General features: G+C 37.0%; 1 protein-coding gene across 6 annotated transcripts in view; it reads left to right on the top strand.

Moving 5' to 3' along the window:
• The window catches only part of FRRS1 (ferric chelate reductase 1), a 103722-nt gene that overhangs the window by 51107 nt on the left and 28356 nt on the right, over positions 1–24259 (top strand). For 4 of the 6 annotated variants that reach the window (XM_027058511.2, XM_027058512.2, XM_053214507.1 and 1 more), the window contains 5 exons: positions 16635–16830; positions 17909–18045; positions 19130–19224; positions 20540–20687; positions 23627–23809. In XM_027058511.2, the coding sequence (XP_026914312.1) occupies positions 16635–16830; positions 17909–18045; positions 19130–19224; positions 20540–20687; positions 23627–23809 (759 nt within the window). Of the gene's footprint in view, positions 1–3030; positions 3099–6067; positions 6452–16634; positions 16831–17908; positions 18046–19129; positions 19225–20539; positions 20688–23626; positions 23810–24259 lie in introns of those variants that run through there. The other 2 variants (XM_027058513.2, XM_015073832.3) reach the window with 2 other exon arrangements.

Below are 24259 nucleotides of genomic sequence, written 5' to 3'. Positions count from 1 at the left end.
ACGCGGGGCTCGAACTCCCGGGCTGCGAGATCGTGACCTGGCTGAAGTCGGACGCCCAACCGACTGCGCCACCCAGGCGCCCCAACAAATGGCATTTTAAAAAGTCATGTAGCCCAAGAGCTGCTAAACAAAATTCTCCAGTAAATTATACTATTTCTTCCTTGTTAAAACTTGGGAAATTGGGGCACCTGGGTGGCTCAGTCGGTTAGGCGTCAGACTTTGGCTCCGGTCATGATCTTGCGGTCCGTGAGTTCGAGCCCCGTGTCAGGCTCTGTGTTGACAGCTCAGAGCCTGGAGCCTGTTTCAGATTCTGTATCTTCCTCTCTCTCTGACTCTCCCCTGTTTGTGCTCTGTCTCTCTCTGTTTCAAAAATAAATAAATGTTAAAAAAAAAACAAAAAAAACCTTGGGAAATTAAAAAAAAAACAACTAATTTATTACTGAATAGGACTAGGTTATTACTTGATAGATGCTATATTCTTCCTTTCCTTGGTTCCTTCTTAGTTTCTTTTCTTATTTGCTTTAATTGATTTAATAACAGGTATGGTAGAAACTTGAATATAGTATAACCCTAATTGATAGAAAATAGTAGAAGCCACTGATTGTAATTACCAAGACTTTTATCTTTATATCGTGTCTCTAGATGATTAACAGAGATTCTATTAATGATTTGATAAAGCTGAATCAAACTTTTAATATTTTACTTTGATCAGTGGTACCATCTCTGGCACATAATTACAGAGCATTAATATTGTCTTAGAGTAAATTAAAATGCTATAAAAGAAAATAATGTAATTAAAGAGAATAAAGAATGTCTTCCATGCTTTCATTATAATCAATACTCTGCCCTTAAAATGAACTGAAATTCAAATCAAGTTTGGAAAGGGATAAGCTTTCTAGTATCCATCTTTCTACCATTAAATTAAGGTGAGATATTTAACCTAGATTTTTTTAGTTCCTAAAAAAAGGAATTGAAAGTAATGACATAGTCCCTATCTCAGTGACTGCTTATAGTTAGTGTGGATTTTCATCCATTGGTATTGACCACTTGGTGTAGTGTATTGGGAAGGATCTGAGGCCATGTCCAGTTTAGCAGTGAAGAGTTTTATAAGCAATGGTGATGGCTGCTTGAGTGTGTCAATGGCATCTTAGGTAATGTGTATTTCTTCACTCTAACATAAGACAGTAAAAGTAATGTCATGAGCAGGTTTTCAAGATCATTCTGGTGTCAGTGTGATGAGATATTATTTCATGAAAACATCACAAAAACCCTACTTCTGTATCATTACCTTCTTTATGCAAATGAAGAAAGTGAGATTAGGGGGTTAAGTAACTTGCCTGAAGTTGAACAGCTATTAAAGAGCAGAGCTGGGATTTCAACCAAAGTGGGCCAGACTTCAGAGACTATGACAGTTTTGCTTGGCCATATAACCGTTTTATAATGGAGGAACTTATATTAGTTCTGATTATCAGAAAAGTTTCATGGATGAATTGGGACTTTTTCTAAACCTTGAAGAATGTGTGGTGTTTAATACTTGGAAAGAAATGAGATAAGGGAACAGCATTAGCAAATGTGGAAACATAAGAATGAGTCTTTGCATTTAATGGGGTGATTTAATCAGCAGTACCTGGTGGGAAAGCAATGAAGGTGTGGCCTGGTGACAGAGTGCTTTATTTTTATTATTTTTGTTTTTTTATTTATTAAAAAACATTTTTCTTTTGAAAGACAGAGACAGAGTATGAGTAGGGGAGGGGCAGAGAGAGAGGGAGACACAGAATCTGAAGCAGGCTCCAGTGTCCAAGCTCCGAGGTGTCAGCACAGAGCCTGATGAGGGGCTCGAACTCACGGACCGGACCGTGAGATCACGACCTGAGCTGAAGTCAGAGGCCTAGCCAGTTGAGCCACCCTGGTGCCCCCCAACCGGTTTTATTTTTTCAGAGTGCTTTGAATGTCTGAAAGAGTATGGATTTAACTCTATAAGCAATGGTACGTCACACAACATTATTGATAAAAGCGATTCTTTAGGAAGATTGATCTAATGTTGGACTATTGTCAGCAGGATTCATGAAGGTCATGAGAGAGGAAGCAGGATAGATTAGTAAGAAGGTTACTACTATGGTCCAGAGAATTTGAGCATAGATCATTATAGTGCACATATTTTATTGAACTATTAAAATTTTTTTTTAATGTTTATTTTTGAGAGAGAGAGCAGAGTGTGAGTGGGGGAGGGGCAGAGAGAGAGAGGGAGACACAGAATCTGAAGCAGACCCTGGGTTCTGAGCCGTGAGCACAGAGCCTGAAGGGGGGGCTCAACCCACAAACTGTGAGATCATGACCCCAGCTGAAGTCAGATGCTTAACTGACTGAGCCACCCAGAGCCCTGAACAATTTTTATGTTTAGACATTGAACTAAGCAATTTTATCTCAGCTAATTCTCACACTATTATGAGGAAAGTATTATGATCTTCATTTATGATAGAGGTCTAGATCACAAAGTTTAGTGGTGGAGCTGATCTTCAAATCCTGGGTGGTCTGATTCCAGACCACCATGTTCCTCTGCTTAGAATAAATAAGTACGAAGGCCTACATGTGAGTGTTCAGAAAGGAGGAGATGATAATTGACCTGGGGAGATATTAAAAGCAATTGGTTTCAACATTTTGGGCTACTGCCCACAGTAAGAAATAAGAAACTCAGGACATTTCTACTCACAGATGTAATCCGAATAGCCTCATGAAACAGCATTTATTTACCCTTATCATATGTAATGCACTCTGTTTTTTTCTATGCTATTTTATTAACATTTTTCTGATTGTTACCCACTAAAGATTTTATAATCCATTAATAAATGGATTGTGGCTCCAAACTGAAAAACTCTGAGCTATAAAATATGAAAGAGACAAAAAGTTGAAAGTCATCTCTAGGTTTTGCTTGAGTGTTGAAGAGAATGGGTACCACTGCTTGATAAAAATACAGGAGAAACTGGAAAGAGGAGTTGATTGTTTCCTGCAGCTGCTATAACAAATGACCACACAAATTTATTCTCTTACAGTTCCAGAAGCCAGAAGTCCAAAATCAGTAGCACTGGGCCAAAGTCAAGGTATTGGCAGAACCACTTCCTCCAGAAGCTCTAGTTGAGAATCTTTTCCTGCTGTCTTCCTGCTTCTGGTGGCTACAGGCATTCTTTGGCCTGTGGCTGCATCACCCCAATGTTTACCTCCATGGTCACATTGTCTTCCTTTGTGTGTAATCTCCTCTGCTTCTTCTTTTAAGGATACTTATGATTGCAGTTAGGGCACACCTGGATAACCCAGGATAATCTTTTTTTCTCAAGATTCTTAATCCAATGACATCTGGAAAGCAATGAGAACTGCATGTCTACAGAAATGTGGGTTTATCAAGTAATTATGCCCCTTCCTTTTTTTCTTCCTTCCTCCTTCCCTCCCTCCCTCCCTCCCTCCCTCCCTTCCTTCCTTCCTTCTCTCCCCCACCCCTTTCTTTCTTTTGTTCTTTCTTTATTACCCACCTAAGAAATCACAATATATTAGACATAGAGCCACTTTGTACAAACATAGGGTAGTGCCTAGCACAGTATTTGCCATATATTAAGTGTTTGATAAATACTTGTTGAATAATTGTGATAATTTCGTTAATTCTCATTCTGAAAAATTAGTCTTTTTCTGGACCATTATGTGTCTCTTTCTAGTCATCAGAAACCTGCTTTCACAATTTGGCAGAACTTAGAGAATGTATGGTTTTGGTTGTAACCCCTCATTTTTACTTTTGAGGTAACAAAAACAGAGGAAAAGTGATGGCAGTGGAGATAAAGAGAGGACGAATTTGGATAAGATTGACAAAATTAAAGGCCACGTGATAATGGGTCCATTTTAGATGGTGGGTTTTGGATTTATTGATTTGAAGCAGGGTCTAATCAATTGGGGATGTTCTGCGTGAATCCTGTGTTTTATGAAATGCTGAGTATAATAGGAAAGGCAAGTTTATGTTTGGTCCATCAGACATCATTCAGATTTGGCAGTGAGGCTCAGGGCAGAGAGCTAGTAGCTGTGGCTTAGAACCCTGCCTTGCCACTTTTCTCTGCCTGGTTTTGGGCAATTTACTTAGCCAAGCATGTCCTTAACATTCTCAGCAGTAGAATGTCTGTAATACTATAATACCTTTCACCTACAGTTCTTGTGAGACTTAGGATGATACGTGTGCTTTGGTCAAAATGAGTGCTCAGTAAATGCTAATTCTCATTCTTGCTGTACTTTATTTGCCTTATTCATTCTCAGTCTTTCATGAGTATACCCTGGAGTTTTCCAGTGGCTACACGATGTGTTGTAAGATACTGCAACAGACTGAATACAGAAGAAGATATGAGACTCCAGCAGTCTTCTGTTAAGCCAGGCACTAAAGAGATTTGCAAAAATTAAACAATACGACTCCACTCACTAAACTCTTCTTTTTGGAAAGCAGTCAGAAAGGCACTGGTAAAAAAAAAAAAAAAAAAAAAAACAAACTATATTAATATTTAGTGAGTTTGTTTTGTTATTTAAAAATGAATTTGTGGGTATTTAAATATTTCTCACTTAAAAATTTTAATACATATAGATATTGATAGATATCACCTATATAAACAAATATCTCTTTGGGGTCCACAATGATTTTTAAAAAGTTGTAAAGGAGTCTGGACTGAAAATTTTGAGAACCGCCAATTTAGAGGCATGAGAATGGGATCCAATAGGATAGTGTCAACTCAGAGTCCAAGCTCCATTGAACATCTTACTAAATTTGGTTCCTTTTGTGACAGCTAACAAGTAGCTAATGAAGAAAAAGCTGGCTAGAGGTGAACTGCTGGCAGGGAGTGATAAGGGGAATTGTAGCTGGGGACTTTGGGGGGAAATGATAGCCTGCAAAAGGGTGCTTTTAGATAGAGCCAAGCCTCGCTATTCAGTTCCTCCCACTACTGTTTATTTTTCTTCTTCATGTTTTTCTTTAAGTTCCAGTTAGTTAACATACGATGTAATATTAGTTTCAGGTGTAGAATTTAGTGATTCAACACTTCCATACAACACCCTGTGCTCATCACAAGTGCCCGCCTTAATCCCCATTACCTATTTCACCCATCCCCCTGCCCACCTTCCCTCTGGTAACCCTCAGTCTGTTTCCTGGTTTGCCCCTTTTTCTCCCCCCCCCCCCCCCAGGTTCATCTGTTTAAGAGCGCTTTAGGATAAAAGATTATGATAATATATTCTAAGAATTACTTGTTTTATAAATTTTTTAAATCATGCTTTTGGCATGCAGAGTGTCCCCCAGGGACTATTTCTGGAAAAGGTTTAAGTATAACTGCAGAAAGCTATGTCATCGCCTGAAGCTTTATATGGAAGGACTGAAACTTGACTTGACTGAGTGTGCTTCTGTTCATATTCCATGCAGCTTTAGGATAGAAAACCAGCTCTGTGGCATCTTTATTGAAAGTGTCTATCTAAAATCCTGTAAAGAGGGTTTTTGGTAATTGTGAGTAGTTCTTAAGGAGAAAGATTAAAGTGATCGTGTTCTTTCCCCTCTCTCCACTTAAAATGGTTTTAGAGATTTTAGTCGTGTTGATTGCCAACCAGTGATCACAGGTTAAGGTGCATATGACACCATTTATTTTCCAGTCTGCACTTGTGAGTCATAGTCTGTGCTGGAATGTTTAATATTTTCAGATTCATTGTTTTTTCCTAGCCCTAAAAATTTTCTTTTTCAAAAAAAAAATCTTATGCAAAACAAAGATTAAATGCTTAAAAAGAAATGAAAATGGAACCCCTAAGTTTCAGAGTGAATTTTGCAAAATAAAATAATTCTTTTGCATTATGTCATTTACACTTTCCAAGGTTTCAGTTCTATGCAGTCTGATTCTCTGCACCTTTTGTAGTTAGTTGAAATAGTTTGCTAATTACTGTTATGGCTTAGATGGGGTTGCCAGAAAAAATAGAGTAAATTTGTATTTCAGAAAAACAATGAATCATTTTTTAGTATAATTACTTACCCCAAACTGCATAGAACAATATTTATATTGGTTGTTTATCTGAAATTGAGTTTAAGCAGGCATCCTATATTTTAATTTGCTAAACTTGGCAACCCTACCTAGGCATAACTAGGTTCTTTTGTTTGTCTTAGAGTATATGGAACAGGTATTTTCAAATGGTTTTGTAGTTAAAGGCAAATACATAATTTTCTCAATGAAATAACTATTACTTGGCCAAAAGTGTTCTTAGATGTAAAACAGAACCCTTAATTCTCAGAAATGGAGTCCAAAAATTATTTCTCGTCTTGCAAATCAAGTTTTACAGCTTAGTTTAGCTTGGGAAACTTTCTGGTTACTGGGTGAGCTAGCTCCACCCAGCTGCTGAAGTGAGATACAAATTGTAACAAAACCGGAAGTTGGCTAGGCTGCCTTCGCTTCTCAAGGTAAGTGTCGCCTTCTGTTCTAAGTCAGAGCTCTCCGCAAAGCTTTTAAAAATTGAAGCCAGCTAAGGCAACAGTACTGGAGAGCAGGCGCCATGGATCATGGGGGCAGTCGGCGACGCAGAATGAACGCTTTAACAAGTTATGTTCTGGACTTGTATTGAGTTAATGAGGGTGCACAAACGAGTTAGGTTAGTAATATGTCCCGTGACTTTGACTAACGAGCTTTAATCCCAGAAAAGGGAGATTGTAAGTAGAGTCGTGCTTGGGATCCTGAAAAGCTTGGACTGTATTCATGCACACGTGTTTTCTTTCTTTCTTCTTTTTTGAAAAGTTGAAACTGTCGGAACTCCCTTTTATATTTAAACCTAATGGGATAATTACCTGTATGCAGATTATTCAGAGCCTTACTTCGTTTTTAAAGTGTGTTTTAAACTAGAAATTTTAGCTCCCCCGACCCCTGGTGTGCCTTTAGAATTTAAGAAAGGCTCTAAGGGTGGCAAGGTGTTACCTCTGCCCCGCCCCGCCCCCCTCCCCCCTTTTTGTATCTTGTCAGTGCTCGCCTAGGGGCAAAGGAGATTTTTCAATTTGTAAATACATTATCCAGGGATATTTCTTTACAGAGCTGAACTTTTGAGCTTCAGGTAATTTCTTTTAATTCCGAATTAAGAGAAAAAGTGTAAAGATTTGAGTACTGTACAGAGATGGAGGCTAAATTTTGGTTTATTGATTTATTGAAAACAATGAGCTAGACTTTTTAGAGGATGGTTTTGTTTGAAGGGATGAGTTCTAGTAAGTTGTTTAATAACCCAACATGTTGATTCTTTTGGCCAGCTGTAGCTTCTGTTTCACACGTGTCTATTTAGGTAATGTCCGATTCTCTGGAAATCACACTGTACAAGTGCTGTTTTCAGGGTACACAGTGTGACAGGAGATCAACACGCGGGACACCTCTGGCCATAGGACAAGTCACCAGTTGGGGCAGGGGTGATAAATTTTTTTATCAGCAAAATCAAAGCTTCTGGAGGTTCCGAAAAGAGAACAGTGACTTGAGGTTGGCAGAAATAGGCAAGACCCCATGGAAAGAAGGAGGTTTTAATGGAAGACCTGGTTTATGGTGGCCACTGTGCGAGACGTTTCATACGTATTACTTTATTTAATCTTCACAAAGCACCTTGATGTTGGTTGCATTTTTTCTAGTAAAATGAGAAAACTAAAGCCTGGCAAGGTTAAATAATTCGCTCACGGTCACTAAGGTGGTGCCTGCTGGGTTAAAACCGGCAGCTGGGTTCTTCAAACGATGGTGATTTCAATGTCCGTAGTGTTCACTGGATCATAGGAGACAGTAGTTGATGGCTTTGCAAATGGGCCTTGAAAGAGGGGACGAGGTTTTATTTACCAAAACAAAACCAGGCAAAAACTGTAAAAATAACATAGAATGTTTGAAAATAGATAAAAGAAAAAAGCTAAACAATTTTCTGGTATTTCTTTACAGTCTTTATATATCCCATGTTTTATAGTTACAAATTATAATTTTTTATTATATTTAAAGCACTACATGCTTTAAAAATTTTAAATTATTTTATATTATATATTATATTTTCATATTATATATTTTTGTAATTTTTATGTTATAAACACCCTTTTCAAAAAAATATGCACAATACAAAGAGGATTAAAAAAGAGGAAGTCCACTTCTCTTCCCCTATTGAAAACACTCTCCTGGTGATAACCACTATTGAGAAAGGTTAAAGTGTGGAATAGAAGTTTTTTTTTTTTCCTTTTCCCTTTAACTTTTAAGTGATACATCTTTCAGTATACTAAATATCATTTTGCAATCTGCTTGTTTTCATTCCTCGGTGTGGCATGAGCATGTTTCCACTTAAGTACATGCAGATTCATGTCTTAGGGTTTTTGTGAAAGGAGTTGATACTTGCAAGCACTTAAAGGAATGCCTAGCTCCCATAAAGCACACAGTAATTATTGGCTGTTATATTTGTCATTGACTATTCTATTTCATTCTTTTAAGTGAGTATGAAGTATTCTATAGTTTGGATGTAGCATAGTTCATTTTTGTAACCACCTAGATTTTTGCCGTTTTCCAAATAATTTTAGCGTAATTGTGCGAGTTTTTCTGTAGGATAATTCCTGGAATTGAAATTCCTAGGTCAGAGGTTAAACATAGCTTAGTAGGATACTGTCAAATTTCCTCCAAAAATATTGTGACAGTTTACACTCTTCATTGTGTATGAGTGTGCTCATTTTTCTATATCCGTGTTGATACTGGAAATAATGTCTTTTGGATTTTCCATGAAATGATAGGCAATGAATTTTTTTTTTTTTTTTTACATAAAAGGTATAGTGTACAGAGATTTTTGTATCTTATTCTTTCCCATGTAAAATATATGTAACTTTCACATGAGGAGGAATTTGGCAGATGAAATAGGTCCCAGTTAGAAGGCAGGACATGGGGAGAAAGAAAGAGTGTTGCTTCTTCCTGGAATAAGTATACGTGGTACCTTGTCACTAGAGCATGGGAGAATAAAATCCTTGAAATTGGGTTGTGCTTTGGGAAAATGATCTTGTGGTGTTGTTTAGGACAATCAGAATGGCGATACAGAAACAAGGAGGGCAATTGAGAGTGTTTCATTAATTTGGTGACAGGTGATGAAGGCTTTGTGCTTTGGTGATGGCGGAATGGAAAGTAGCAGACAGATATAATATAATAGAGAGAAAGTCAAAGAGAGATGCAGAAGAGTAGGAAAGAAGATGTAGGAGAGTGGAAGGGTGGAGGAAGAATCTGCAAAGCTTGCTTGGAAATTGGGGTCCAAAAGAGTGTTTGGCGTCAAATCTTGAGAATATGGGGTGTGAAGTCTTAGTGACTAGAAATGTGTTGCCAGGCCTCCATCAGAATAGGGAAGTCAGATGCAAAAACTAGTCTGGAGGAAAAAATGACGAATTTCATTGCAGACCAGTTGAGCTTATTGTCATCCAAACAGAAATCTATATACAGTTGGAAGTATGAATCAAAGCATTGAGGAGATGTAGAGTGGGGGTAATTGGAAGATTTGAGAAACATCCTAGTGATAAAAATTGAGGCCATGGAAGTGATGAGCTTGCAGAGAAATGTGGGGGGCCAAGGTAAAAAGTCTTGGGAATGGATATATTCATGTATGAGGCATGGAGAGGAACCAGACTTAACAATATTTTTTACAATGACTATTTCTAACATTTGACCTTGGATGTAAATAGGTCTAATGTCCCTCAAAAGTCCACGATCACTTTTTTCTTTCTACCTTTGGTTCTTTTATTGCTCCCATTCAAATTGTGCTCATTTTGAACCCCTTTTCCTCCATTGTTTACCTACCATGTCAGCCTTAAAGGTCTGATCTGAATCTATGGATGGCTTATTGGTTAAAACCTCAGAAGCCAGATCAGAGACCGTACTTTACATCACTCATTTGCTGCAACTCTGACAAATGTCTTAATCAGTGCCCTATTTTACAATGTGGGGACAATAATACCCCTCATACCTTCCTGCGTTGCTTTGAGGAAGGCATGCTAAGTACCTGACATGATTCCTGACATGTTGTAAGCCCCTGGCAATTGTTAGCTCTTCTATTCTTATTTTCTCCCATACCTCTAAATTTCTATAATGAAATGCATTTTTTTTTTCCTATTCTACCTTGTGTGATCTGAGACGGTAGTTTTTTATAACCTCCGTGAGTTTCAGTTTCTGTACAACAAAAAGTTCTTGATATGTTTCTTCCAAGGATTAGAGTTCATTTATGTGACCCACCTACTGTGATAACTAGAATGGAATTGGCATTCAATAAATTACATCATTTAAATACTAGATTAGTGACATTTACTTTTGTTTCATCTATTAGTTTTACATCTTTAGAGAAGGGACCATTCCACGTTGTACCTAATTTTGTGTTGAGGACAGGGTTATTGCGAGTGCCATGTGGAATGATCCAGATGAAAACTCTGTATCATGTAGTAAGGTATTTGCTTCCAATCTTTTTTTCCAGAGATGAATAAAGATGATGGAAAAATCCCTTGTTGATGATGTTGTGATTAGGGGAATCAGGATTAAACTGTAGAGTTCCCTATTACTTTTTCTTCTGTGGTTTCTTTCCTACCTTTCCCTTTACTTTTTCTTGCTGTTACTTAAACTCTAAATTCTTTGTCATAATTCTTTTCAACCATCTTAAGTTGTTAGACCTGACAGATCTCAAATTGGTGTTCAGTGTGCCATTTTTAATGACTCTTTGTTTTTTAGAACCATCTCTGAAAATGTCATAACTCCAATTGTTAATTTAAAAAAATCTGTTTTTCTCTTTGCTTCCTGCTGTGCAAATGGAGTCTGAAACATTTTTATCTGAGGAAGTGGAAATACTTGACCTATTTTCAATTTCTCTATAATTTGAGATTCTGCTATCAAAGTCAATTTAATTTTTGGTGTGGAAGTTTTCTATGAAGGTAAAGTTAAATTGCTGGAAAGAAGGAGAGAACATTTTCTGAAACATTTCAGAAGGCTTGAACAAATTAAATGCAGTTGAAAGAAATATATGAAAATTTCACTTGTCTAGTCACAGCAGTGTTTGGAAGAAATTAGCACATACTAGTGATAAGGAAATTGAATGGTGCTAATAAATAGTGGCAGTTACCATTTATTGACAACTTAGTGTTTTTAGGCATCGAACTAGTTGTTTTACCATCCATTCTTTCAGGAGCTTTAGTTCTACGAAAGAGACCTCTACATTGCTTCTTTGGCTCATAGAGTAGACTCGACATTCTGTTTCTTAATTTTTTTTATTTTTTAACTTTTTTATTTTTAAGTAAACTCTGTGTCCAATGTGGAGCTTGAATTTATGACTGCAAGATCAAGAGTTACATGCTCCACTGGCTGAGCCAGCCAGGCACCACTTAACATTCTGAATTAGGCTAATTTAGATTTCACCTTTGTCACAGTATGCCCCCACTCTCACATTGTTCATTGTGAAATTTGCATCCTTGCTGGATTTGTTTACTTCCTACATGCTTGTTTCTCCAAGGAGGGAGCAGCTGTGCAGAGTGAAGAGAGAATATGGATGTTGCCCCTAGATTTAGGTTCTAATCCTCAAAGTGTATATGATTTAGGGTACATTCTCTGGCCTCAAGTTTTTTTGTCTCTAAAGTGAAGATACTATCTGCTGATTGTAAGGATTGCATTAGATGTAGTATCTTCCAGGTTCACACTAAACATTTGTTTCTTTTTCTTTTCTCCTTCTTGGTGCTCTGTCCCCTTTCCTCCCTCCTGTGTAGTAGAAATGTAATCCTTTTCTTTATGTCATAGAAATTTCATTGTTTTCTGTGTATCTCTTGTGCTTAGTCTTAACTTACTTGACTGAATCAATCTCCTTATCCTTCTTATGGTTCTACCTATTTTTCTAAAAGTCTTTCTACCTAACTCTGACACTCTGTTTCCACCTCTCTCTACCTCTAGCCCTAGTCTAAGAACCTATCAGGTTTCCCCTTGATCCTACCTGAAATGCTGATGTTACAAATGTGCTGTATCCTAAAATTAATTTCCAATTTGGTTTGGAATTTCAATTCCATTTTCTAAGAGAAGCAATATTATAATTGCTGGTTCTGTTTCAAGGCCAAAAGCCTAGAAGCAAAAGCATGCTTAACTTATAAATTAATTGAAATATTTTACACTTGTAACAAAGTAAAAGAAAATAGTGTCATTGGAATTCTAGTAATGAAATAAAATGAAAACTGTGTTGAGTATGAAGTAATGATATACTTGGCACATTGTATAACGTGGTTGATGGAAATTCTGAAAGTGGTGTGTAAATGCTTTAGGGATTGCAGTGTTTTTCTGTTATGATTAATTAAAATTTGTTTTCCTCATACAGAAGGTCACCATGAGAATGCTATTAGCCATGTTTAGAGTTTTTGTTTAGGTCACAAATGGAATAAGAGAGAATAAGACATTTTCATTGAACCCATCTCCTGTGTCCCAAATTCTCCTTATTGCTTGGCTTATTATTATTTTTTTCTTTAGTTCTGAGAACTCTCCTTTTTATGTGAAATCCTTGATATTCCTGATTTAGAGCTTGATTCAAGGCTGAAACTTAATGGTCAAGGATATGCTGTAAAATAGTATTTTTCAAACTGCAGGTTAAGATCCATTAGTAGGTTGTGCAATAACGATTCAGTAGGATACATAAAACCAACATAAAAAAGAGGAAGGAATAGAAAATATATGAGTTTACGGGCATTTGGGTGACTTGGTCGGTTAAGCATCTGACTTGATTTTGGCTCAGGTCATGATCTCACAGTTTGTGAGATCAACCCCCATTCATGAGACTGAGTCCTGCCTTGGTCTCCTTCCTAAAGGTGTGGAGCCTGCTTGGGATTCTCTTTCTCCCTGCCCCCCTACCCGTCTCTCTCTTTCAAAAAAAGAAGGAGATATACAAGTTTATCCCATGTGGTAAAGGTAAATAATGTCTCTTGAAATGTTTGTTGGGTCATAATGTAAAAAATACTTACTGTGAATGTGGTAAAAAATTAAATAAAATCCACTGTATATAGCAAAACAAAACAAAAAAACCACACAACCTTTTCCAAATTATTTAAATATTTTATAGTAAACCCTTCTGGTTAAGTTTTTGCTTTTTTTTTTTTTTTTTTTTTTTACAACTCATTCTTCATAATTAGGAAAACCTTGTTACCTCATACCTGTGAATTAATTAAGACTCTCACTCTGTGCTCATACTCATATCTTGGGTGATGTAGATTGGGTTTACTGGGCTGAGTTCCCACAATTTTTTGTGTGCATGTTAACTTTTGAACTTTTTGATGCCTTAATTTAAAATGAATGAGTAGGGGTGCCTGGGTGGCTCAGTCAAACGTCTGACTTCAGCTTAGGTCATGACCTCGTAGTTCATGAGTTCCAGCCCCCTCTCAGGCTCTGTGTTGATACCTCAGAGCTGGAGCCTACTTCAGATTCTTTGTCTCCCTCTCTCTCTGCCCCTCCTCACTCACACTCTGTCTCTCCCTCTCTCTCAAAAAAAAAAAAAAAAAAAACAACAAAAAACCCAACATAAAATGAATGACTAACAGTGAGAGCTAGAGCTTGATTGCAGTATAACTAGACTTGATTAGTTACTTGCCAGCTTAATCATCCGACTTGGTTTTAACAGGTATGCTTTTCTCCATTTCTTCTTTCTCACATATTCTTGGAGTGACACATAAAAAGACATTTAATGACCAATTTATTTGAAAAAAATTCTTAATTAACATAGACTCCTTATTCTAATGACTTTCTTACATCTAAGTATTTTTCAATTGAATTCTCATTTTATCTGAATTTTACTTTGCTGTCATTAAATATATTGTCTTGATAAATATCACTTGCCTCTGTGGTCCACAATCACAATAATAATTAAATATTCATGCCAGTACAATCATTTGGTATTTAAATAATAAAGAATACATTTGTTTTGATTTTTTGCTGTTGTGTGAGATGTATGTAGAACATGGTACAAGCAGTCATCATACCTTTTTACTAATTGCTTGTTTTTCAGGCAAGAAAGAAAACTATGCATCTTTCATCAGGTTTGGGAATATTTAAGTTAGAATCAGGATAACTTTTCTTTTAATTCTTTAACTAATAGGTCTATCTTTGTCATGGGATGAATGCAAGTTATGATATCTTTTTGTTTTATTTTCTATATTGTACCCACTGTGGATTGGGAATATGTAAAACTTTAAAAATAATACAAAATTGGTGGGAGTTCTTTCAATGCTTGAAGGAAGACCTCATAATAGTTCATTATCCACATTACGTAATTTTAACTTAAATGTCTCCATGAATAACTCCTTATTTCCTTTCATAACTAGGCAATCTGTTGGCATTGGTTGGCTAATGAATTAAAGTATTACTTTGAAAAAAGGCTGTTCCTTAAATCGTAACTGGAAAATCATCATTAGCCATTGTAATGACAATAGAGCTGCACCTTGAATAGTCAGCATCTGACCAAGAACAAAGAAATTGCTGGTTTACTTCCCTTCCTGACTGGATTTGTTATATTTTCCTAATGAATGACAGGTGGTGATGCTTAGTCACTTCCCCTTCCTGGCTTATACTTCTTGCTCTGCTAATTCCTGGTATCCTTTCCCACTTTGTTTTCTTTTTCTTTATTTAAAAAAATTTTTTTTTAATTTAAGTTTTTATTTATTTTGAGATAGAGTAAGCGGGGTAGTGGCAGAGAGAGAGAGAGAGAGAGAGAGAGAGAGAGAGAGAGAATCCCAAGCAGGCTCTGCACTGTCAGCGCAGAGCCGATCGCGAGGCTCAAACTCACAGTGATATCATGACCTGATCTGAAGTGGGATGCTTAACCGACTGAGCCACCCAGGTACTCCCACTTTGCTTTCTAACATCATAATGTTAGGCATGAAGGCGATCCTGAATTTATTCTGGTTTATCTACTATATCTCACAAATGAAGAAGCAGAGATTATATAACTGGGTTGACGTTATTCAGCTATGCAGTGCAAAGCAGAGACTAGAAATTATGTCTTGTTTCCATTTTCACCTGACAGGAGGTCAGTGCCAAATGAGTATTTGCTAAACTGGGCTGACTTTTCCCTTATACCATCCTTTAGTTGGGTAGCACATTACTGCATTTAATCTTCATGATAATTGGCCACACTCACGTGGTTAAAACTATGACCTTGATCCTCTCCAGCAAATCTTGCGTGGTCCTAAAAGCAGGTCTGCCTCTAACAAAGGCACCTGAAAGTCACGTTTGAATAGACAGATTCCTTCTTCTCCACTCTTCAGTCTTCCTTTTCTTCCTCTACCCCAGTTTTATTGAGAAATAATTGATATATATCACTGTGTATGTTTAAGACAGTTGTTTTCCTAAATATTGTTTCTTATAGTAATCAACCATTTTCAAAGTTATGCTTTTCTTATGACTGTATAGAGAAATTTTCTGTTTCTCTTATAGATATTTTTTCAGAAGCTCTTGATTTACTTGTTCTTCTTATTTTTAAATGGGAGAAACTCTACCTAGCTTGATGTTTGATGAAAGATAGGGGTATATAGTACTATTAGACCCTATGCTATCTACTTGGTGGCTACTGCTGTAAGGTGCAGAGCTGGTTGAAATGTGTAGCCCCCGGCATAATTTCTGGTGTCTAGCAGGAATTCTGTAGTTTAGTTCTGGTCCAATGTGGGGATTGTAATTTACATGACTATAAGAGGGTCATTTATTCTAGTGATTCTAAGGGAGCTTTTATTTTGTCCAATCTATTTGTACGGAGAATGAACTGCTTCTTGGGGTCTGTTCATCGGCTGACTTTACTGCTGTGTAACATGTCCCTGCCATCTTCCTCAAGCCTTGTTATTTGCTGTGATTGGCAGGTTCTGAATATAAGCACCAATTGAAGTGGTTGATGTAGGCTACCAGAGGGTGGGACTGACATATAGTAGCTGGTTTTCTATTAGGCAGATGGTAAGAGGCAGGTACTGGATGAGAGAAGAAAATTACTTGGACTGACAATTGTGTTTCTTAATTCAGAAGTGCCTGGGCTAAAGGTAATAGAAATATTGTTTCTTGTGATTGGTTCTCTGTTATCCTCAGTTTTCAGTATTACAAATTAAATTATCCACCCTGTCATCATGATTAATGTAATGGGAAGTTGAGAGAAGTCATACCAGATATTTATTTAGGTGACGGTATTTAAATCCAGAAGAAACATTTCCTATTTGTTCTTTAAGCTTCCTGGGATAAGGTGAAATAGAACCTTTTGCTTTTAGCGAAAATCATGCTAATGAAAGCTAACATTTATTTAAATATCTTCCTTGTCAGACTTTAGTTTGTATCTTCATTTTATTAAAACAACTTGTAAGGTGGGTGTTAGTTTCCTAATTTTTCAGGGAAGGAAATGAAGGCTTGAGTGATTTGGTTAAAGTCTCATCATTGGTGATTGGTAGAGCCGAGATTCAAATCTAGGTCAGACTTCAGATATCACATTCTTTTTATTATGTATTTTTGAGAATATGGTTAGCTGTCTGTTGAAAGCAAGTTTTCTGGGATTAATATTCTGTCATATGAAAGCTTTATATTTTAATTATGTATAAAAATAATGTGCTTTTAATTTTTCTTTTTTTTTTTTTTTTTGAGATGGCAGTTCCTGGATTTACCTTTGGTGCATTCATACTTGTGTTGCACGTTAGTTCTGTGGCTAATTATCCCAGCGGAAAAGTAGGAAAGTCATGCCATGGAATGGTTCCTGAACACAGTCATACTGCACGTTCTGACCCTGTTCACAACGTTTCAGTGAGTCAGATGACATTCAGACCAGGAGACCAGATTGAAGGTACTGTGTTGGAATTAACTATTTTGCATTTTGAGTTTCCCTCTTTTCCTGTACATTGAATCTTTATTGCTGTTGGATTTATACAGTTTCATTTAAATCTATTCACCTGTTTCCATAAGATACCATCATCTTACACTTCTCATTTTGTGTTTAAATACTATAGATGACTGTATTACTTAAGTAGTAAATCTACTCCCTAAGCAGAATAGGTTTCAAAAATTTTTTTTTAAATGTTTATTTATTTTTTAGAGACAGAGTGCGAGTGGGGAAGGGGCAGAGAGAGAGGGAGACACAGAATCCAAAGCAGGCTCCAGGCTCTGAGCTGTCAGCACAGAGCCTGACACAGGGCTCGAACTCACAAACTGCGAGATCATGACTTGAGCCGAGGTCAGACTAAGTAGAATAGGTTTTAAATACATTTTTATCGTTAGTTAATATGTATCTTTTTTAACCAATACTATTAACACAATAGAAGAGGAAAATAAAGTTTATTTTATCTGGTTTAAGGTATAATAAACCCTTATTCTTCTTGGTATAGTGTAAATTCTTATGTTTTTCTGATTCTTTGGGTGAAAGGTAGGCTGATTGTCAAAAGTGTATCTATAATAGTGTTTTGCAAACTATTTTATGCAACTCCAGAAATACAAAATATTAATGAACTCTGACAAAAACAGTGTATGGAAAAATCAGTTTGGAACACTGTATGTTGTATATACTGAGAGTTTCATACTGTATAGTAGGATGTTAAAGGCCTTGGGGGTTTTTAGTAAACAAATAAATATTTACTTTCATTCAGCATTTTTTGAACTAATTTGGCTCCATGGACACCTCCCTGACCATCACTTAGCTTTTTTTCCCCGTAGAATTGGAATGGCTATTAACATCTCACTGAGTGAATGTCCTGTGGAACATAGTTTAGACCTTCTTTGTCTATGGGATTATTTATACCATTTTCTTTCCTGGAGTAGTTTTGTATACATATGCTAGATTCTAACTATGAGATGCCTCCTCTAAACAGTTTTCATTTGGGGATGTTGCTAAACGTTATCGTAAACTATTTTTTTGTTTGTTTCTCAAGTTACTTTGTCAGGGCTACCATTTAGAGGCTTTCTTTTAGAAGCACGTAATGCTGAGGATTTGAGTGGCCCTCCTATTGGCTCCTTCACATTGATTGACAGTCAAGTGTCGCAGCTTCTGACCTGTGAGGATGTACAGGTTTGTGTTATGTTTGAAACTGATTTGTTAGTTTCCATGGATCTTTTCATTATAAGCTAAGGGTTCTGAGATAATGACATTACCCATGTTTTGCAGCCATCTAAATAGATTCACAGTGATCAAGCTTTCCCCCTAATTTTCCTGTTTGCAATATGTGTTTACACATCAGCATCCGAGAAAAGGCAGTAGCTTGAAGGGTTTATAGCTTTTGATATTTTATATAATATTGACTCTTATTATATTGATTTTAAAGGGTGTTAATATTGAAGATAGGATGCTAGAATGGGACAGAGGTATCATTTTTGTCATTCATTCATTGATTTAATAAACATTTATTATGCCAGAAACTATCCTGGTGCAAGGGATATGGTAACGAACAAGACTTACTTCTGTTCTTTGAAGAGCTGAAAGCCTTACACATAAGTAGAACATATGGACATGTGATGTATGATACATAAGGAGAACATGAGGAATATAGGACAGACACATAAGTAGAACATTGTGGTGACTTAAATTAGAAGCATACACAGGATGGGTGAGAAGCATAGCGGGGTGTGTCACACACAGGCTGGAGGGAATTGAGAGAGAGGTTCTTGGAGGAGGTCATCTCTATGTCAGGCCTCAATGAATGAGTAGGAATTTGCCAGGTGAATGAAAGTGGGAAATGAGATTGTTCAAGGGAAAGGAATTACTGAAATATAATGCTATATGTGTGGAGGCAGAAATTTTTTCTTTTGATGAATTTTTTGGATTTTCTTTGTATCTGTTAATGGAAGGAGTTTTAATTTATAATATAAATTAAATAATGAGCAGACTCTATATAGCATTGACATACCCAGTATTCGTAACTCTTTTCAGTTCTTAAATTTCTGCTGACTCTAATTTATATACAGAGCCAGCTGCTAATCTGGTGTTGACTAACCAACATGTATTTGTTGAGTACCTGAGTCTCTGTTCTAAATAAAACCGTATTTATCAGAATGCCAGCATCATGCCATGACAGATTACTTTGCAAAATGACAGTAGTTTCAGTATGCTCAACTACGGAGTGAGTGAATGGTAGTTCTTTTCCATTTTGTTTCAGGGATATGCTGTGAGTCACACAAATCCATCCAAGAAAACAAAAATTAAAGTCTACTGGAATGCTCCAAGCAATTCTCCGAATCACATAAAGTTTCTGTGAGTGGGAGAGCTTACAAATCTGCAACTAGTCAAATTGAAATAATGGTCTGTGTCATTTTTGATACCTATTGGACATTTACCTGTATAGGAGTGGTTTGGTGTAGAATGACACCACCTTGGTCTGTTTTGCTTTTCATTTGATTTTTCCACCGAGCCCAAGACCTAACACCTAATAGGTGCTTAATACATATCTGTTGAGTGAATTAAATATTGTGGTGCCTTCATGTTAAGAGGCGTTAGTTAATATTTACTTGAGTTCATATATGGTGTATGGACTAATACATTTTTTTAGATTTGTTCTTATCTTAATATGATAGTATGAAAAAATTCCTAAAATTTGGATGACTTTTTTGTAGTGTTATAACCTGCATATTAGATTAGTAAGACTGTTCATGCCCTCAGAATTATGAAATTCAGTAGGATTAGAAGTCCATTTCCCTTAATCCTCTGTGCAAGGGGAAGTGGAATGTCATAAAAACAGTTTAATGATAACTGAGTGGTGTTAGAGACATATATATGTTTTTTTATCAAAAAAAATTTTTTTAATGTTTATTTTTGAGAGAGAGAGAGAGAGAGAAAGAGAGAGAGAGAAGGATACAGAGGATCTGAAGTGGGCTCTGTGCTGACAGCAGAGAGCCCAATGTGGGGCTCAAACTCACGAACCCTGGGATCATGAGCTGAGCTGAAGTCGGATGCTTAAGGGAGTGAGCCACTCAGTGCCCCTACAGATGTATATTTTAAGGAGAATTAGTCTCCTGACATGTCTGTATGTTTTGTTTCACTGTGTATGCAAGTGCTAGCACACAGAAACACAGCTTTGCACCTGTGTGTGGTGTGGAATGTGGAAGAGGACTGTGACGCTAATAAGATCTGGTGTTGCTTATGCAGCCTCTATCTGACTTCTTGCTGTAGCTGCCTGCTACATATGCCCTGTGGGATAATTTGAACAGCACACTATGAAATAAGTAGCAGTAGTATGTTCTTTATATGTCAGGGAATAGAAGTCTGTGCGTTTTAGTCCTTATCTGGCACTCATGGACTGCTGGGAGTATGCCCAAAGGGCAGACGAGGAGGAGAGAAGAGAAGAAAGATCAAGAGTAAGCAAGAGAACAAGGGCAGTAAAAGTTCATTTAGTAATGAGGTAGAAGAGTCATTAGAGATTTGTCTTAGACAAAATTGGTGGTACTGTTGGGTAGTATTAAGTTGTGTGTCCCAAGTTTACTTCTTTTCTTTTTATCTTTTTTTTTTTTTGATTCAATTATAATGGGCCACAATTAGGGTTCTGTTTGATCTCATTAGTACTGCATTTCAGAGTCACAGTTGTTGAGAAGTATAAAATCTACTGGGTGAAGATTCCTGGCCCTGTAATTTCACAGCCCAATGCATCGCCTTTTACAACACCTGAAGCTACAGTAGCACCTTTGTCAACATTACCTCCTGTATCCCATTTAACCAAATCAGTAAGTAACCTTTTCATGGTTTCACCAGATGCAAGCTAAAAGAACAGTGTCTTTGGAAATTGTGGTTTGTACTTGCTGAAGTATGCAGAGAAGTAGCTGTGCCGGGTTGTGGCAGTGAATTTTTGGGACCTCTGCAGGAAATATGAAGGAAGTCTTTATTGCCACATTATGACTTATGGGTCAGGATAAAGGGAGTGCAACACCCTGCATGTTCGAGGTGTGGTTATGACATTCTGTAGTCTGTACAGCCAAATATCAAACACGGAGAGGAACATTAAAGCTTAAGCTAAATTTAGACAAGATTTGGAGCAGAATCTTGAAATGGTGATGTAACTCCTAGATCTGATTTCACTAAGGCCAGTGAGTACTGGGGGATTCTATGTGCTGAACGACAGAAGCTCTTTTGCAAACTCATCAGCTAGAATTCCGTTTAGGCCCTTGGGTTCAAAAGAACTGTGGCTGAGAAAACATATCTTGTAAAGGGTAGTGCATATTAATAACATTAGGTTTTACTGAAAGAAATTCTGATAAATGAGACTTATTAGTTCAGAAGTGAAAATAATGAAAAGTGTCTTACGGCAGGTTATTACAGTTAAAAGAACAAACTCGGGTCTGAATCCTGTCTCGCCTACTTTCTGTGTGACTTTAGACAAGCTACTTAATTCTCAAAGTCTCAGTTTCTTCATCTATAAAATGAGAAGTAATAATATCCAGCTCTTAGTATTATTATGAGAATTAAACAATGTAATGATTTTAAGGTTTCTAACTGCCTTGCACTTAATAGAAATTCTGTAAATATTAGTTCCTTTTTTCTTTTCCTTCTCTTTTTGTCTTTTTATAACTCTTTGTTCTCATGAGGAAGACTAAGTAAAGCACTTGTACTCTTTATGTACTGTCTCATTTTGTTTTCCTTCTACATTTTGCAATATATAATTATACTTGATTGCATTATTATGAATGTTACACTTTTGACCATACAATTAGATTTTTTATTTGCACTAGCTCTAGTTTACTTAGTCTTAATGTTTATTTATTTTAAAGCTGCCTCAGGGGGGTAAATAGTCAGTCTGGACCTGAGCTTCCTAAGAGGAATCTTCCCATATATTCACATAAAAGGCATTAGTTCTCACCGGAGCTTTTATGGTATCTCTACACCAGGTTTATAATCTCTGATTATAGAAAGGTTTATTCAGAGTCATGGGATTATAGCATTCATACAGAGCTAGAAGAGACCTCAGAATTCAGTCCCTGTATAGTTGAAGGTATACAAGAGAGACAGTTAAGTTCTTCAGCAAACATGATGGACTAAAGGGGAGAGCAGAGACCAAAATGCAAGTTTCGTACTGGTTTGTTTTTTCCGTTCTACTGTGACTTTTCTTTAAGTTGCTGTGAAATAATAAGAAATGTGTATTGGTTTCTGCTGTGGTTCCTGCTAATATTTGGACTTTGACCCCAGTTCCTGATACAGAGCTCCTAAATCCCTTGTAATTTCCTGAGTGATAGGAATGCCTTTTACTCTAATGGTTGGGCCGTCCATGGGGGCAGGTCACCAGAAAGACCAAGCCATGATTAGAAACTGGGAACTTTCTGCCCCCCACTCTCCATTTTCCAGAGATGAGCAAGGGGCTAAAAATTGAGTCATTAATCCATCATGCCTCCATGAAGGCTTCATAAAAAATCCCAAACGTATGGGGTTCAGAGAGCTCCCAGGTTGCTGAACACATGGAGGTGCTAGAAGGATGGTGCCTTAGAGAGGGCATGGAAGCTCCACACACCTGCCCTGCCCACATACCCTCCCTGTGCACCTCTTCCACCTGTTTCTGGGTTTCATCGGGTAATAATACACTGGCAATCTAGTAAGAAACCTGTTTTCCTGAGTTCTGTGAGCCATCCTGGTACATTATCAAACTTGAGGAGAGGGTCATGGGAACCTTTAGTCTCCTTCATTGGGAACCTGGACCTTGTGGTTGGCCTCTGAAGTAAACAGTCTTGTGGGACTGAGCCCCTAACTTGTAGGATTGGACACTACCTTCAGGTAGATTGTGTCAGAATGGAATTGCAAAGTAGGACTTGTGCTTGGTGTCCACTGAGAATTGCAGAATTGCTTAATGTGGGAAAACCCGCCACACCCTGGATGGCCAGAAGTGTCGGTAGAGTAGAAGAAATGAGAGGTGTTTGGATACAGTTCCCATTTAATCTAGACGCATGATGTTTAACTCCCTTTTGAAATACACTGTCATAGCGCATTCTAACAAGATGACTGAGCATTTTTGTACCGTCAAATTGTGGAGCTGAGATTTTTGATGCTAGTCCTCTTATTTGCCATAACAAGGAAGCTCTGAATTAAATCATTGTAAATTGTTCCTGTTTCTCCTCCACTAAATTGTTATTACTATTATTTAGAGTGTTAGCATATATTGGAATAACCATTTTTTCTTATATTATTTTAATATCAAATTTGAACCTGAATTCTAGATGCAGAGTCTAGGATCTGAATATAAAAATTCATGAGTTTGTCTGTTTACTTTTTAAAAGTTCATTCTAAAAACTTAATGATATCTTTTAGGCAAGAATGTCAGTGTGGGCTTAAATATTCCCTAAGGTGTTTTTCAAAATTTACTGGAAACTATGCTCCAGAACATAATTGATGTGAAATATTTTGTGTACTAAAGGAACTTTAATACTCATGCACATTATAGTCCAACTAATGTTGTGTCTTCCAAATTTTAATCAAAATTAATTAAGTTTAAAAGTTCACAACCTAACTACTGCTCTGATCATGTCTAATTTGGAATGTGTTATTTGTTTCCTTCTTTGAATCTTTATTATGAAAAGATACTCTTGTTAAAACTTGTACTTCAAGGTAGTGGCTCTTTTATCATTGTGAAATGAACTGTTTGGTTGGTAATTAAGACTTTTTCTCCCTGTCATTTTTCTAGTTCAGTGCTTCAGATTGTGGGAACAAGAAGTTCTGTATTCGGAGTCCTTTGAACTGTGACCCAGAGAAGGAGCGTGCCTGTTTCTTCTTGTCCTTCACACGAGATGACCAATCAGTGGTGGTTGAAATGAGCGGTCCCAGTAAAGGCTATTTATCCTTTGCGTTTTCTCATGACAGATGGATGGTTTGTATCCCTCACTTACGTAAGTGGTAATGAAAGAAAAGTTACTGGAGGGAGCCTAATCAATGGCAGTTAGTTGTTTGTTCCAGAGTCAAATTATTATCCTGCTTACAATGGGAAGGGGAAGGGGAGGGCAGGAGAAATGAACATAGAGTGGGTTCTAAGTTAGAAATCTTTGGGTATTTCATGTTTTTAACAGTTGTGCAAATATATACCACTAAGAAAGGCTGTCTTGTAGAAAGTTAGGAAAATCACTTTGTATCCAGTGGATTTGCCGCTATATCTTTCTGTCTGTCCTGTCTGCTTATCTCTTTGTGATAAAAGCTTGAAGTACAGTTAGGAGAAGTTGCTCTGCCTCAAGTCTCATGTTATTTGTGATGCTTTTCAAACCCTCATTGTTTTCTCAAGTGTCCAGCAATCCCAGCAAGGGTTGCTGCTCACGGAGTCCCCATT

The sequence above is a fragment of the Acinonyx jubatus genome, chromosome C1, assembly GCF_027475565.1.
Source record: "Acinonyx jubatus isolate Ajub_Pintada_27869175 chromosome C1, VMU_Ajub_asm_v1.0, whole genome shotgun sequence".
NCBI classification, from domain to species: Eukaryota; Metazoa; Chordata; class Mammalia; order Carnivora; family Felidae; genus Acinonyx; species Acinonyx jubatus.
The sequence above is the reverse complement of the archived record's forward strand: the minus strand, read 5'-3'. Positions and strand labels throughout refer to the sequence as shown.